Source organism: Aythya marila (genome assembly GCF_965140915.1).
Source record: "Aythya marila genome assembly, chromosome: 6".
NCBI classification, from domain to species: Eukaryota; Metazoa; Chordata; class Aves; order Anseriformes; family Anatidae; genus Aythya; species Aythya marila.
Genome location: NC_139047.1, coordinates 8,520,752 through 8,538,246, shown reverse-complemented (window position 1 = coordinate 8,538,246; position 17,495 = coordinate 8,520,752). Strand labels below are relative to the sequence as shown.

General features: G+C 43.8%; 1 protein-coding gene across 1 annotated transcript in view; it reads left to right on the top strand.

The window, feature by feature from the left end:
* Positions 1-17,495, top strand: part of ABCA12 (ATP binding cassette subfamily A member 12) — a gene marked incomplete at its 5' end in the record, with an annotated part of 82,052 nt that overhangs the window by 55,454 nt on the left and 9,103 nt on the right. Inside the window, 12 exons of the mRNA XM_082763953.1 lie at positions 368-592; positions 1,672-1,810; positions 3,115-3,367; positions 4,567-4,653; positions 5,519-5,612; positions 7,839-7,966; positions 8,976-9,063; positions 10,370-10,475; positions 13,798-13,852; positions 14,354-14,531; positions 16,193-16,308; positions 16,891-17,050. Coding sequence (XP_082620079.1) covers positions 368-592; positions 1,672-1,810; positions 3,115-3,367; positions 4,567-4,653; positions 5,519-5,612; positions 7,839-7,966; positions 8,976-9,063; positions 10,370-10,475; positions 13,798-13,852; positions 14,354-14,531; positions 16,193-16,308; positions 16,891-17,050 — 1,629 coding nt within the window. The remainder of the gene's footprint in view (positions 1-367; positions 593-1,671; positions 1,811-3,114; positions 3,368-4,566; positions 4,654-5,518; positions 5,613-7,838; positions 7,967-8,975; positions 9,064-10,369; positions 10,476-13,797; positions 13,853-14,353; positions 14,532-16,192; positions 16,309-16,890; positions 17,051-17,495) is intronic.

Sequence of the window (17,495 nt, the reverse complement as noted above, 5' to 3'; positions counted from 1 at the left end):
TGTACTGTAAAACCTCTAGCTGGTACAAAATGGTCAATCTGTCCCAGTCCCAGTATGCCTGTGGACAGAGGGAGCTCGGTGAGCTCTGGATGGACCAAGATGGGCACAGTGTAGTCCAAAAAGTCCCCAGAGCTCATCTCTTCCTCAGCACAACGAGGGGCAGGGAGTCTGTGCCACATCCTTCAGTCATCTTCAAATGCCAGAAGCCCAGTTTCATCTCCTTTTGCTGTATAAACTGAAATACTGCCTGTCTGGATTAAGTCTGCCCACTGGTTATACTGCAGCACAGAATTGGGGCTGAATCCTGCAGCAGGAATATTGACCTCACAGCCCTCCCGTTGACCAGAGTGTTTTCCTCCTTTTTCAGAATATGATAGAGGAGTGTGACACCGCAGCAGTGACCTCCCTGATCCAGTCCCACCTTCCAGAGGCTTATCTCAAGGAGGATATTGGTGGGGAGCTCGTGTACGTGCTTCCCCCCTTCAAGTCCACAGTCTCGGGGGCCTACCAGGCGCTTCTCAGAGCCCTTGATACCAGCTTGAGTGATCTCCACCTTGGTTGCTACGGGATTTCAAACACAACCGTGGAAGAGGTATGAGCCCAGGACTCAATTAAATGAAATGTTTATTGAGATTAACTTTCCAGAACTGTGTAGCTCTGCTTTCTGGGGTAGATGATGGCATGTTTGGGATGTGGGAGTCACAGACAAGAGAAGAGGTGGTTTGGTTTCTCACTGTGCTACGTTTATGAACATGTGAGCAAGTAGCTGAATTCATCAATCTACTAAATTTACTAATGCACGAAGCATACCACTGCCTTACCTTGCTAAGACCTTTCAGCATTTTATCTGGAAAATAAGATGTTGGAGTTAGACAGGGGAGAGAGAGCAAAGACACATTTCTGTTCGAGGTTTGCTTCTCATCGCTGTGAATTTGGGGTTGTCTCCAGACAGTTAGAAAACAGTCTAAATGCTAAACTTCAGCATGGATTCTGCCGTGCACAAGTGAGTCACCTGGAGCATCTCAGAATAACACAGGCATCTTCCTGCCCACAGAAAATCTCTTGTCATAATAAACACAATAACCACAAGCATTTAGTTACATCAGAAACAAAAAGCAGCTTTAAACAATGAGTTGTAAGAAGTAGTTTTAAATGATGCAAACTTCCTCTCACAGAAGAGATGCAGTTTGTCACCTTTCTGTCCAGAAATCCTTGTTTGTTTGTGTTGAGGCAGTCAGGATTGTCAGGGGCTGGAAAGGAAAATATCCCAGGGAGACAACCCTACTTGTTTCTTTACTGATGCTAAGCAGGGTAAGCTGCCAGTGTGCTGAGATGCAGCTTCTTTAACACCTACTCAGTAGTCGTGGTAGTGGGGTGGCATTAGGGCAAGGTAAGTCCAGCTGTGGGCAGCTGCAAAAGTTTAGTTTGCCACTGCTGCAGCAAGAGAGGTGACAGGTAGCTGGACAACAATTTTATACTGAAAAAAAAAGTGAATTTCTCCCTCAGAACACAAAGGGAATAAAAAGAGGATTGTCATCCGCATTTGCTCCACAAAGAGCTACAGAGTAGGAATGGGAGCTACAGAAGCATGCAGGAGAGTGGATTCTGATTATTGGTTTGGAAAATGGAGTAATTTGGACCAATTTTCCTTTATGTTTTCTTGCTGTGTAGGTGTTTCTCAATCTGACAAAAGAGCTTGGGAAGGATCCACAAGAAGATACTGAACTGCCTCAACAACTGCCTGGAACCAGTGGTCAAATTGCCAGTGAAGAAATGTCTGTGAACACAGACACCTTCACGGAGAGAGATGGTACTGAATTACCTCCAGATTTATTCCAGATTTGTCACAGATGCAAAAAGTGAATGACAGACTGATTTGAGCTTTCCTGTTCTCTTTCTATGTTGGAAACCACGTTTCACCCAACCAGAAATCACAAAACCAATTAATCACTAGAAGCGCAGCACTCAACAGTTGTTTAGATCCACTGGTTTGGAATGTCTGAATTGCAGAACAAATTACAGAGGGGTTTTGTTTGTATCCGCCTCCCTTTAATTTGATTCAGGTTTAATCTAATCAAATATAGTGTGTGGGTGAAGGAGCAAATGTATACCTCTGAAAGTAATTGCTGTAATTGATGCAGAGGTTTATTTCTATGCAATTAGTAGAATTTGAAACTTTGTGGAAACCCCTCAGCCTGCTGGAAAAGCAGCACAGCTCTGAGCTGGATCTTTCTTGGAGTTCTTTGCTGTGTCCCAACCATTCCAGTAAGGGCAAACATCAAAAAGGGCCAGACAGTGGCATAAATTCACCTTCAGAAGATAGTCAAGGTACAGCATTATCTCTGAGAGTGCAAGAGCTGCAGAAGGTGGCATGGTCCAAAAAAATCCTGAACATCCTTTCTGACAAAGAAAAGTTTTTTACTTATGAATTTATCATTTATAGTTAGGGGAACAGTTAAGGGACGACACAAAGGTATTTTCATACTTGCTTCTCAAAGCTGACCTGCACTGGAGATGTGCAGTTCCATAAACAGTAACCCAGACGTGTAGAGAAGTGTTTTATGTCATCCCTAATGAGAGCACTGAAGATGATTTGCTTCATGTTGTATTATATAGGTTAATATTTTATGAAGAGGAATAGGTTGCACAGGGTTCGCTTCTGCTTTTAATGTGCTGCAAACTTATCCACATAAGTGATCAAATAGTTTGTGCCTTGTTTTCTCGTTCCTGAATGAATTCTCTTATTGATTTGTCTGAGGACTTGCTTTCTCAATGACGAGAATTTTCAGTTTGCAATCATAAAAGTTGCAGCTGGGTAGGTAGGATGTAGATAACTCATTGCATCTGGAAGTGTGTGTTTCTCCTGCAAGATGTCAAAATGCATACCATGTTTACGCATTTGAAATCAAGCTAAAAACTGGTGTTACTGAGCTCATAACTCAAGACAAAACCTGAATCCTGTCCAAAGAGGGTGTGTTCCAACCTTGTAGTTATGATTTTTTCATCTGATAAAGAAGAGAGGGTAACCAACGTTATTCCCAGGGATCTGTAAGTGTCATTTCTCTGCATTTAGCAAATACTGATCCATGACAAAATGTGTTCTTTTGTAACCAGATCAGCTCCTGATCAGGTCAAAGAGCCTGCAAGGTTTGCCGTTGCTGCTTAAGAAGACGTCAGCTTTATTCATTAAGAGATTCCACCATACCCGGCGGGATGTCCGAGGCTTCATTGCTCAGGTCATCCTCCCAGTCCTCTTTGTGACGGCAGCAATGGGACTTGGGACACTAAGAACTAAGGAGACCGAATATCCAGAACTGATTCTTTCCCCGTCTCTGTACGGCACATCTGACCAGGCAGATTTCTTTGGGTGAGTGCTGTTTGTTTCCATCCTTAAACCCGTTGGTTTATAAGCCAGTTGTTATCATCAGGATTATTTTTAAGCAAATACAGTGGAAATGTATCATGCAGATAACATGTAGTGATAAAATCCTGTTCCTAGGGGTTCTCTAGGGGAGATGGCTTGGCTTAGGCCAGCAATCAGGAAGCTTTAGAAAAACAACCTCTCAGTTGAAATTAACTCTGAAACGTGAAAAATATTTGTTGTTGCATTTGCCATTGGAGTCTTCTGTCCCTGTGACAGCCATATTGCCTTGAAGGATTTTAAAAAATGTATATTTACTCTTCCCCCGATGTGAAACGGAGGTGCCACATTAGTTGGCTCTAGTGTTACAGCTATGGGATCAAATTCCGTTCATCTTGTGAACTGGCTGCATTGCCCTCCCCTCTGGTAGCACAGGACATGCTTTCTCGCCCAGCACTCACTAGTCCAAGGCATGCAGTGATCTGAAGAACATGATTAGGACGTTACCACTGAATGATTTCCTTGTGCTTAAAATCCCATTACCAAAAGGAATATAATTTGTCCCTAATGTTTCTGATTTCATGAGGTTAACTGCTTTCTCCAGTGGTTCTCAGCTTTAAGAGAGCAATAGAAAATTAATCTGGAACATCATTACAAATCACACGTCTGCTCTCAGGTGTTCTTTCCCAGGACTGCTCATACCTTTCTGCCTCAGTACTGCAAGATGGGGGAAGGAGCCACGTGTCTCTGAGTCCTGTAATCCTAAAGCTCTCTGCTTCTCCTGATGGATAACTGCTAGATAGCTGGGTCAGGAGGGAGGAGCATCTTTCTGAATGACCTAAAACAAATGGACTTCCCAAATGTGAGAGCTGATTGAGACAAGACCAGAAGTTGTGCCTGAAAATTGCAGTAGATGCTTTTTCCCTGGAAACAGAGTTTTGGTCGTTCAAAAGCTCCTCAGTATCTTGCTTTGATCTGGAGGCAGCAAGTCACTGGAGTAGGAGTGCAGTGCTAAGCAAGGACCAGTCCTTTTAAACCTGTGCCACTGCCCTCATGTGCTGCTTTTACTTAAGTGGTTTGCAGGACTAGCACCACAAATAATCATTTATTTAGCATCATAAATAAATCTTGTTTCATTCAGACAGCTTTCTTCTGCTCAGCGGTAGTGGAAGAACCTTGAACTTTTTTTTATTGTTATATTTTAGGAATTTCAATGCAACCACAGATGCTTTAGTCGCATCGATGCTTGCTTTCCCTGGGACAGATAACACATGCATGAATGCAAGCAATTCGTAAGTAGTTCTTGTTTTATTTTCCCATTTAAATCCTGTCTGCAAGAGATTTGACATAACCCTATTAGCCAACAGACCCTTAATAGCCATCTTTGATCATCTGCAGAATTTGCATGTGCGGGTGCCACATACAGAGAAAAAATACCTCCTGCCTGTCTCCAGACAGACTTGCAGACTCAGCTGACTAGAAAATGTTCTTGTGGCCTTTTGAAAGCAGGTCCAAGCTCACTGCTCCCCTTACAGATGGAGCTGACTGGACGAAGGTCAGTCTTGAGCTGAGTTGTCCTGATAGGTGTGAAGCAAACCTCAGCCCTGCTTGAGAGCCCGCATGGCTTGGAGTGAAGGCTCACATCTGCCAGCACAAAACTGTAGATATGCTTGAAGACAGCAAGCTGTACTTGTGCTTTAAGGCTGAGGCTAGAACTTCCACACAGTCCCAGGGCCTTGAACCTGGTGGTTTTGTTTGCCTGAAGAAGTATCCACCACTCTAAGTGGATTCCTTTACTGTGAGTAGTAAAAGAACATTTTTGGTGGTGACAGGATGCCAGGATAAGAGCAGGTTGACCCCATACCTGGAAAGTTTGGCCTGGGTGAGCTATCTCCTTACGCTGCCCACTGTGGTAATAAAGAGGTGTCTGGGTTCTTTCTAATCAGCTGAATGAACCCAGGCATGGAGAACTGTGGTGAGGGTTCTCTGCCAAGTCAGCAGGAGGACAAAAACTCCCTCAAGCCCCCAGAGCTGACTAGGTCTTGTATTCCACTGAATCTACTCGCTTCTATCTTTGCTGTCATTAAATGTGACATCAGTTAGGATCATTTATGCCTCGGTATAGAGAACCTCAGAGGAAAATGTGTTCATTTTCAGGCAGTGTTTAAGTGAAGACATGCTTGGCCCTTGGATTACCAATGGAAACCCCCAGACCAAGTATTCTGTCTGCAACTGCACAGATGGAATCCAGGTAATTCAAATAAACCCAAAAAGGAGGGAGTTTGGGGGGGACACTTGTGGGTTGGGAGCAGTCTTCTGAGCAGGCATAACTGCAGGGAACTCAGTGTTCAAAATGCCTCCTGTTTTTGCTGGGCTGCATGTCTCTGTGGCGCAATCGGTTAGCGCGTTCGGCTGTTAACTGAAAGGTTGGTGGTTCAAGCCCACCCAGGGACGGAGGGCTCTTGTCTTTTCCTGATCATTGCTCCCCAGGGGTCGGTGTTGGGGCCCATCCACTCTAATACCTTTCTTGATATTTGGCTGAGGGAATTGCAGGCACCCTCAATTTGCAGATGGCACCAAGTTGAGGGGCAGCGTCGATCTGCAGGAGGGTAGAGAGGCCCCGCAGAGGGACCTGGACAGGGTGGGTCAATGGGCAGAGGCCAACGGGATGTTTAGTCTGGAGAAGAAGAGGCTCAGGGCAGACATTATTGCTCTCTGCAGCTACCTGAAAGGAAGGTGTGGGGAGCTGGGGGTCAACGTCTTCTCTCAGATAACTAGTGATAGCACCAGAGGGAATGGCCTCAAGTTGTGCCAGGGGAGGTTCAGGCTGGAAATGAGGAGACATTTTTTCTCAGAAAGAGCAGTCAGGCACTGGGACAGGTTGCCCAGGGAGGTGGTGGAGTCACGGTCCCTGGGGTTGTTCAAGGAGAGGTTGGGCCTGGTGCTTAGGGACATGGTTTAGTGTCATTGTGTCATTTAGTGTCATTTGATGACATTGGTGGTGGACCAGATGATCTTGGAGGTCTTTCCAACTGTACTGATTCCATCATTTTGTACCCTGGGTAATGACTGTCTGCACCACTTTGGGGACAGGAAAGGAAATGGCAACCTCAGAAGATTTTCATGCTAATATATCTGACTTGCTCCCCTTGGTGGGGAAAGGCTTAGTGGTGTTTTTGAGTGTTGTATGATTGTCCCATTTAGCAGAGGTGAGCATGTATTCAAGAGGAAAATTGCATTTTATACAGCACTGTCATTATGTGAAAGCACAGCTATTATTGCTGTTTGCTCTTCAGAATTTAACTTTATGCAAAGTCTAGATCTGTCTGCTTTTACACTATTCCCCATTACAAATAGCAGTGATTAATAATATCAGTCATTTGCATTGAGGTGGTACATACAGGACCAGATCTGGACCCTGCCGAGCTCAGTGCCTTTAGATGCACAGGGGGAAAAGACAGATTCTGCCCCAAGAAAGTTAAAAGTGAACGTGTCCAGTTGGAAGGTGAGCTCTCCTCCCCACAGTGCTGTTCACCTGTCTTCAGCTTTTTCCAGTAGGAAACCAAATTCAAGGCGCAGCTTGACACTACTTGTAAGATAAAGCGTCTACTTAGTAGAACATTCCTCGCCATTCCTTACAATGCAGCTATTTTAGGCAGTTTTCTGGACACACACTTAATTTCACATCGTTAAAAGTATTGGCATCGTTCCTCTGGTAAGTCAGGATAATGTTCAAAGCTGATTCTCACTTCTAGCAGGCACAGGCAGGTGTTCCCCAGCGTGAAGGCAGCTATTTTGTGTATTCTGATGTAAAGTTTTGAACAGATACACAATAGGGGAGGCCAGGGTTTTTGTTATGGATGAGTTGAAAGAAGCAGCCAGCATGCTGTCTGGCGTAGGACGTTTCAACCTTACGAAACAGTCGATGCAATTTTGACCCTCAGTGTGTTAAATTATATATTCAGGACTAATCCAAGGGTTCTCTGAGGCTCTGGAAAATATTCCCAATGACTGACAGTAAAGTAAAAATGTAGAGCACAGCTACTGTGAAATGCGAGATGAGAGTTTGAGGCCACTGTGGAGTTTTCTGCTCCATGAAGCTGTTTTGCCCTCTGCCATTGTCAGCGCAGTCACTCTGAAGCTCTTCTAAATAGGATCAGCCTTAATTCGGGAAAAATCTTCCTACCTAGCATGAAGCACATTTCAAGGTCTCATTGATGTTAGTAAAACTGAAGTGTAGACTCAAGCAAAGGTTGTTTTTGAAGCGCCTCACTAAATGCATCGAGAGCAGCACACAGGGATGTATGCTGTGGGTCTTGGCGCCCTGATTTGCAGATCACCAGCTTCTGTAGGAATCAGTCCCAGGACCAGAATGTCACCTTTGCCAGCTCTCAACCTTGTCCTGGTATGCTAAGTTTTTAGTTAAAGTGCAGCCACTAATGTTTTTGTTTTTTTTTTTCCCCTTAACTCCTCTCAGACATGCCCGCAGACGAACTACACTCCCCCTCACAGAAGGACCTTCTCTACACGGATGCTCTATAATGTTACGGGGCACAATGTGGAGACCTACATTCTGGCAACCACCAAAGAGTTCCTGCAAAAACGGTACAGCACATGCCTCCAGTCCTTCTCTGAACTGCCCGTGGCAGGGGTGTTGGAATGAGATGATCTTTAAGGTCCCTTCCAACCCAAACCTAATCAATTCTATGATTCTCAGATTCTATAACTGCAATGGGAGCACATACCACATGTATCATACCCCTGTACTAGAAGTGGGGGCAGTAAAGTAAGGGTTTAGCAGGACCCCACTGCTGATGGTCTCTGTGAACCTGGTAGAAGGAGGTAAAATGCACTGCAGTTACAGAGCTAAAGATAAGGGTTTTGTGTAAGTGCTCTGCTCAATCATAGCAGAGAGCACCTAGGGATAACATGTCAATCACTTGATGGGCTGATGGCTGCATCCGCAGATGAGCTGTTGTCTGGCTCAGAAATGTTTAAAAAGAGGAAAATCTGACACAGCCTGTCATGAAGCAAACCCTAGGGAGAGATTTTCCTTCGGGTTTAATTCTCTGAAGAGTCTTGGTGTGTGCTTCACTTAAACAAGTGCATCTGTTCCAAGGAAGTTAGAAGTTGAGTGTTTTCTTGCACCAGGGGGCTGTTGGAGCTATTAGTATGTGGAGTCTGCATCACAGCTGCACAGCATGTCTTGGGGCAAAAATAGCCTGCCATTAAGGTTGTCAAGGAATATGTTCATCCGTCCATTGATTTAACCTGAGCTGCTCAGCTTCTGGGAGAGCAGCAGTCATCTTGTTCCAGTGTGGTGAGGAAGCAGCTCCAAAATGCTTCTCAAATGCAGGCAATTTTGTGACAGTGCCTCTGAGTTTGTTTCCTTTTTTTTCCCCCAAATAAGGGCTCCTGTAGCTGTGTTGGCATGGCATCATACCACATACTGGGATAAGCCCTTCTGTTTCAAGTCAACCAAGAATTAATTAAGGTGATGGTAGCATGCAGCACATGAATGTTTCCAAAGAGCCCATGTTACTATACATCAACTGTGGTATTAAAGCTTCTGGGTGAGGATAACGGTGCGTTTCCTTCTGGGTTTTTCCCCCAGGTATGGCGGCTGGAGCTTTGGGATGCCTTTGACAAGAGATCTCCAGTTTGACATCAAGCCAGTGCCGCCCAGCAGAACATTAACTAAGGTAACTGACCCCATCTGCTAGCTTGTTGTGGCAGGGGAAGTGGGGGATGCAGGAGTGATGTTGAGTTCAGTGATACTGCAGAAAATAAAGTGAAAACTTCTGAAATCTGCAGCTTGGCATGGCAGAGATGACTTTCAGTTTATTTCCTCTCCTCTCCCCATTCTTCTTTATTGGTCTGACTTCTCTCGCTAGTAGGAAACAATTTTTCTGCTGTCATAATTTTATTACAGAGAAGTGAAAAGATCAGTTAGTGGCACCTTTATCTCACGAGAGAACATACATACCTTAGCTAGGGCTGCCTTGTATGTTCTGATTTACCCATTCCTCTGTTTCTGCTCAGTGAAAATGTTCTAACACATCAGTGTTAAAAAAATAATAATAAATAAAATAGCAAGGCTGAAATCTAAGGTAGAAAAGAAACACAAGAGTTGACAAGATCCCCTCATCTCCTTGGAAAACCTAGCTACCAGTAAGCAGAGTGCTCCTGCAAGAGCTGTGCTGTTTTCAGAGGTGGCCCAAGAAAAGGGAATTTTGAGGTTTATTGTTTCACTAGTGCTCAGAGCTCTTATAATCAGTTTCCAGGTGTTTTCACCCCTCTGATCCTGTATCTGAAAGCTCTCGATATTTGCTTGTCACGTGTCAGATTTAATACCTGAAACCTTGATAGTGCTGGAGACAGGGCAGACTCCCAGCCCTCTCTTTCTCTAGCGGTACTTGCTCTGCTAGGGCAAGGAAAATAAAGTCACTGAGTGTGTAGAACTTGGGGATGTGCAAAGGGGAATGCTGTGGGCTGTGTTTAAGCCTCTAACCTTAATAGCATAAGCCCTCTGTGTTATGAAAGGGAGCTTACACCTCTAAACAAAAGGCAAAAACAGAGTTACCATGAGGGTGGGAAGGGCTGTTGCTAAAAGAGAAGGTGGCAATTTTCTGCCCTAAAGCAATCTTTTCCTTAATGTTTGACTGGTCCAGCCTTCTTTTGGAAGTCGCCACTGCTGGTGCTCTTAAGATCTGAGCAACTTATTACAAAAAAAGAAAATCCGTATGCTTTGTCACGTAGCCAGCTAGTGCTTCTTTCTTCTCTCCCAGAAGGCAAATGAAGCTGATGGGACTGCTCACGTTTTAAGCGAAATGTGCTTTTATACTCATTTGGTGCTTGATGTGGTTTAATCATGGGACTTTAACTTGTAGAGCCTTATGAATTCAGATAACAGCGATGGAATGATTCATTTGTGCAAGCAGAAGAAACCAAAATGTTATCAGTAACAGTTTCTCTCCCAATTTGTTTCAATTTCTCAATTCTGTGCAGGTGTGGTATAATCCCGAAGGTTATCACAGCCTTCCAGCCTATCTGAACAGCTTGAACAACTTCATTCTTCGAGCTAATCTGCCAAAAAATGAGTCTTCCAGTTATGGTAGGTGGCCCTTCACATGAACAGATAATTTCTCCCAACTCGGGGAATATCATGGCTGTGTTGAAATCAATGACAGCACTTACCTTGACTCCATTGAGGCCATTTTTTGAATTCCAAATGATGCAGATTCCTTTAAAAACAGAATTGAAAAACGTGAATAAGGCATGTTTTATGTGCCTTTGTCAAAGATTCAGGGGACTTGGACAGGGAAGACCCCTGCTTCTACATAAAATACTTCTTCATCCAAAAACTGGCAACGGTTGCTATTGGATTTATTGCTTCTCATTATGGTACTGAAATAGCTATCTTTTGTTAGGTGCCTGTTAGTTATGCACAGAAAGGCTACTTTAGGTCATCCCCACGGGTGGTTTTGATTAGTTAATTTTAATATTTCACCCTTCTGCTGAGAGCAGCTCGAGATGTGTGGGTATGTGTATGTTTGTCTTTGAGTGTGAACGAGAGAGAGTGAGATTAAGTGAGAAACATCATTTTCAGCTCTATTTTTCCTCTCACGCATGAAGCACGCAGGTCCCAAGGAGCATTAGTAGCCCATTTGGGCTCATAAATTCTCATAGTTTCTTCTCAGTAATGCAATGCAGAACCCAAATTGCTGCTGACAAACCTGGGTACCTTATTTTAGTGTTTGCTGGTTAGCCTATGTTCAGGGTGCAGCACGGGCATGGATATGTTTGTGTGTGTACACCTGTCCCTGGGGTGGAGGGGTGCAAGGAGAAGAGGGGAAGGTTTTATGGATGTCATTTTGAGAAGCCTTATACAGAGGTGTATTGGACCTGACAAGAGTAGCAATTGTGTGCAGAATGCCCCCCCAGCTGATTTTCTGTGACAAGCGGTGCCCTTCCAGCCATGTCGTGGCCATGCCAAGCCCCCCTCATCTCTGATGCCGGCTGTTCCAGGTGACAGCAAGATAGGTGACAGTGTCACTTTGCTCATAAGACTACTCCTCGATGATGTGTCTGAATTTAACTATAAGGGAGAAGGCACCTGCTCTGAAGCCTGCAGTGCCATGCCATGAATCCAAGGCACAGCAGAGTGCCGATTGCAAGTCAAAGCAGCACATCCAGCACATCTCTCTTCCCACCTGCACATACTGATGCACTGCGAGTCCCCTCACAACAAGCAAAACCAGCACCTTGTCTCTACCCCTGTCCTAAAATAAAGGCCTGTACCTTTGAGATCGCAGCATGCCCTTGAGGTCAGAAGGTTCAAGCTCTTCAGTATGCACTGCAAAAGCACGGGGCAAAGCCACAGCCCCTGCCAGGGTGCAGAGAGAGGAGACCTGAGCCGTGTGCTTCCAGCAGCAGGCACTTCCCAAAGCAGCTGAATTATTAAGCAGTGATGCTCGCCCCATCTCTGTATTCCCAGCGCATGTGGTAGTGGGACGAAAGGCTCATGCGGACAGTCAGAAAGTTTGCACAGGGAAAGTTTGATACCAGCAAAATAACAATTTTCAGTGGGAGAGAATAGCAGCAGTTTTTATTCCGTCTGTCCTGCTGTGTGTGTGTCTTTTTTTTCTGAACGAAATGCTCAGTAGTAAATGACCAGGCAGATAATTCTCCGCTTCCCACTAATGATCTGATCCATAGAATGGGGAAAATAAAATGAATGGACGAGGATAGCTCCCCCGGGGTAGTGTAAATCCAGTTTGAAATACAATTGAACAGACGGTCCATGTGGTACGTCCCTGGCAGCTAAATCTATTTGTTTTTGTGACAAATAAATGACAGTTTAAGAAGCATTGAAATGGCCAGATAAAAGTGTGTTGTCGTTTCAGCAGTTTGAAAGAGGTGCCAGTCCTGCTTTAGAGGTTTGACTTAGTGTATATTTTTTTTTAAAAAAATACATGAAGAGCTTTTTACCCTGTCACTAAGCAAGTCATAATAGCTTTTGACTTATGTATATTGTGCTTTCTCTTCTCTCAATCCCAACCAACAAAAAAGAGAAAGCATTGAAATGGAAATTCTGACTTCTAGCCTAAGCTTCAGCAAAGGAAAATGGCTTTATAGTGGAGCATTAACAGATTAGACAGACAGTATCTTTCTCTCTCTCTCTTTTAGAGAAGGGAAACATTTCCTGGCTGTTTATGGGGTTTTATCAGCAGCCCAAGATTTTAATTTCATTTTGCTTGCTCATGACAAGGCTGAGGTTTTTTTCCCCTTGGAAATGAATTTCCTGGGAAATCTTCCCTTGCAGATTTATTTGCTCAGTATGGCAGTTGGTCACCTAAAACCACAGTTTCCTCCTTGCTGGCCCCTGAGTCAGAGTGTTCCTTCTTCGGGAAAATAGCCCAAGATTGTCCTTCCTTTTACAGCTGCCCAAAGTCGTGCACTAAGGAGCTTACATTTCAGAGGTGCTGTGTGCTAGCAAATCTCTTTGCCTTTAATAGCAACCAACACCCACTGAGAACTGAGGCATTTATTCAGGTGCCTAAGTCCAGATAGAGAACCTCATTTTTGGACACAAACTTGGCCTAAAACCTTTCTTGGGTGCTGGAGCCATAGAGACTGAGCTGTCATTTCGGTGTGACCAAGGCATTGACTTTCACTGGAGGTTGGAACTGGCCCACCAGAGTCCCCCAGGTTACTCCTCCTGTTAAAAAAAACCTCTGGTTTTATGGGCACAAATTGCCTCTGAACGAAGCAATGTTAACTAGTTCCTTTGAATAAAATGCTCTGGTTTTGTCTTTGTTTTTTTTTAGCTGCATAAGACAGACTTGTTCAGAATTAACTCATGGTCAAACTGAGGACAAACGTGTCCGTAGCTTACTTGGGTTAATGCTAGCTTCTCAACAGATCCCCATATAGGTAAAAACATATTTTATAGGAAGGTAATAGCTGTGGAGAAAGGCAGTAGGGAATGATTTGTTTCTCATGATAAAATAAAAAATGAAATGCAGTGAGATCATCAAGCAGCAGCTCTAAAATGAAACATATTCACCAATTTTAAATGCATCAGTGTTGAAGAATCTAACCTAAAATACATGGGCCCACAAACATATGCCTAATTTTAGGTGTTGGAGTGCTCTTGCTGAAGTGAGTGATACAGCCTTTAACGTTGGACAGATGCAGAAACGAGGCCTAGGGTTTGAATTTCACAGCTGCTGAGCAGCAACATGAAGTCATAGGAAAAATGGGGAGATTCAAAATCCTGCCCAAGGTCACACCAAGACGATAGAGCAAAAACAACTTTTGGTCTGCTTTTCTTCTCTACTTAGTTTTCTGTATTACTGCCAATCTCAAGAGCTGGGGAAAGAAACTTTAAGCTAGCTGCATTTTAAATTTATTTTCTTTTTGTTTCTTTTTAGGTATTTTCTTATCAGCTCACCCATATCCTGGAGGACAGAGTCAAGAACAAGTAATGTAAGAAAATTCATTTGGCCGATGCCTGAATTGTTGAGCTTCAAAAGAAGCAAACCAGTTTCTTGAAAACCATAAAGCAGCCAAAATTACTAGATATCTCCCTCCAAATGTGGAAACTGCTCCCATCCTTGCCTTCATTACCTTTATGCATGAGTAGGATCCTGCATGCCACAGAGCTGATGATTCCTGCTAGGGCATTTTTGCAGAATGCCATTTAAATCTGGAGGTCACGGTTACAGTATCACATTGTTGTGCATATTGGCATTCATGTAATTAATATTGGTATATTAATTACATAATTTTCCTTTTGGCCTTTCCAACTGATGCTGTGGCTGTCTCGACTCAGTGTTGTGAGTCCTTTTTTGCTAGGCATAATAATAAACACCAGCAAAAGACGCTGGCACCCCATCAGGCCCTTTTTGTTTCTGAGCTCTAACAATGTGATGAGGGATGTCTTCCACTTTGACTCACCATATACATCTTCCTCTGCTTTCTCCCCAGGCTCAACAGCTTACTCGATATCATAGTTTCAATGTCAGTTCTGGTTGGCTACTCTATCACAACCGCAAGCTTCGTGCTATATGTGGTGAAAGAACATCAAACCAAAGCCAAGCAACTGCAGCATATTTCAGGCATGGGGATGACAAGCTACTGGGTGACTAACTTCGTTTATGATCTGGTAAATAATTCACGTTCTTAAATGCATCAAGAGTAGCATTCAGCAGCAGGAGGGGAAAAATGTTCTTTATTTAAAGTTGGTTGCCTGGACTTATTAATATTATCACTACCAAGTGTGTTATGTAGTAATTGTTCTCAAAGGCATTGAAGACGATTAAATGTGAACCGCAACACTGGATTTTGCTAAGCAAAGGCATTCCTTCTCTCTCGAGTGTATGCAAAACACTCAGCACATTTATACAAGAGCAGCACAGAACAGGCCAGAGCTTGATTTCAATTTTAGCATGCAAGCAGCAAGCTGCTTTTTGGTTAGCTTGCAGGGCTAGATGAGTTGTCACGCAGGCTTTATGCGTCTCGGGTAAGGATTTGGGGCTCGAGGCTACAGCCATTTTGGAAACCCTGGGACCACAGGGTGTGACATTAGCAGACATCTCACAGCTGACAGTCCTCTGTTGGGCAAAAATCCATTGCTGGGTTGAATGCTCTCTTCAAGATTATCTGTTATAAAGGTTTTTAAGCTAAGAAGAGCTACTAATGCAGCTCTATGCCTTCCAGGATGTGAGCAAGTGGTTTTCTCTAGTGCTGCACTGCGCTGTATAGATTTACCACTCTGTTCTTACAGATAGTTGAGCTCCCCAGCCCTGTGCTGCATTATGTGGTGTAGGCATGTTCTTGTACTGCCTGAAGTTTAGTCTCCTCATGGTAAAGAGGGTTAATAGCACTGCTGGAAATCATTGCTAAGAGGATAAATATGCACAGTGTCTGTAGACTAAAGTGCTTTGTGTCTTATGAATTACCTTCGGTGCATGATGTCAAACCCTCACATAGCTAGAAATCTGCAAGTGCAGACTGTCTCTGCTCTGGAGTTTTGGCACTGCCACCTGTGCTGTAATGTTTGACCAGCTCCACATATCCCATGGGTTTCCATCAGTGCATTTTTCTAGAGCCTAAAATCCCAGCAATAACATCAGCTCCTGAAAATAGGAATTCTGCAAGGGTATCTGGGTGGCCAGCCCCTCTTTGATGCAGTGAGGGCTAAGGCTTGAATCCTCTGGTGAATGTGAACTGTGGCCTCAGTCTGGCTTGGCACAGCATCCCTGAGTCATGGCACAGGGGCTGGAGAATGGGGCAGATGGTGTTTCTATTTGCTCAGTCCAAGCCCTTGCTCCAGCACTGCATATTTGTAAATTAGCCTGTGGAAAAATCCCCAGAATCCTTGCCACAATCGTTATTCAGTGGGCTGCAACTAATCCAGCACTCCCCACCAGTCAATTCTTTTAAATCCCAAAGCTGAGGAAGAGAGGATCCTCTCAAGGCAGATTCATGGTAGGCCATAGCTTGACACAACATTATGGAAACCAGATTTATAGAAAGCAACGAAGTGCAAGGCTAACAGAAACCCCAAAGGGTATTTGTTATTTTTTTATTTTTTATTTTTTTATTTTTTTACATTTAGCCTATTCAAAGTGGCTTTGCAGGATTCATATGGAAGATTCCCTAGGGTTTCAGGAGGACTGAGACCCCCCAGTTGTGTTTGATTTCTCCTAGAAAACCTAAGCTGCAATGGTGGGAACAAATTCTGACTTTGCTGCTTTCATATCGTTCTAGAAAAATGCATAAGAATTACCATCCTAATAATATCTTTTTAATATCATTGTACAGGTACTTTTTATGGTCCCTGTTGGACTCTCAGTAGGAGTTATTTCATCCTTCCAGATACCAGCTTTCTGCTACAACAATAACTTACTGGCAGTATTTCTTCTGTTGCTACTCTTCGGGTAAGTGAGAAGCTATTTAAATATGAGAGTGAGGAACTGGATATTGCAGGCTGCTGTGATTTGGGATCCAACAGAGGAATACGTGGGCTTTCTTCTTCAGTGTTCACTTTAGAAGTGGTGACTCCTTCCAGGAACAGTGAGCTAAGCTATTGTCATTCCTGCTGTATTCAAAGCAAAATCTGTGTGAGGGTACAAAATATGCAAGTTCACAGTGATAGCCTGGGCTGCAAGCATATGTTTACTGAACGATTGCAAAGTTTGATACGGAAACATTTCAAAATCAACAAGGGAAGAAGAAACACAGGAAAATTCAAGAAAAGTTAGCAAAATGGTCTACCTGGCTTTAAATCCCCCAGGCCCAGTCTGTCTGCTTTCAATCAGGGCTACATGTTCAAAGCCTCTATCACAAACTTCTTCTCCAAATTCTAACAGATACAAAGCCATTTTTCCTCCCTTACAATCCCGTAATACAGAAAGCTAGTCACGTGCCAAGACAGTTATGTTGTTTGAGATCTTTACTCGTTGGTTTTCAATTGCTCTTTTAATCAGTGGAGTATTCTTTGTGCTGTTGGCAATTTATAGATATGCAACATTTTCATGGATGTACCTGCTGGCTGGGTTCTTCAAAGAGACAGGAATGGCCTTCATCGTTTATGTCTGTGTCAACTTGTTCTTTGGCATCAACACCATCATCACACACTCGGTTGTGTTTCTGCTCTCCCAGGAAAAGGCCACAGACCAGGTAGGAGCCCCACTGACAGCAAGCCCTGAGCAGAACGACAGGACACTTCTTGTTGAGTTTGGTGGGTTTGATCATGTCCTAAACCTGGCTGGTTTCGAGATATGTAAGGTATTCCAAGCAGAGGATGTTAGTCGCAGGACTTCATGGGCTTCCCTGTAGACAGGACATGAATCAAATAGGAATCCTGCTTGTCTGTGTAAATCTGCTCCCCCAGCAAAGATGGACAGGATGGTGACAGAGGGAAGAATATAAAAAGAGAGGTCAAAAACTGCCCGTGCAGAGAAGGGCAGGAAGTGGGCATGGATGTTTGATACGAGGTTGACAGGAACTTCAACCATTGCTAAGTTCTTGCCGTACAAACTAGAGAGTGATGACTAGATTTGATTGCCCTGAGTGTGAAGTGTGCTGCATTAAGCCCAGCACCAGCTGTCTGTCAGCTAGATCT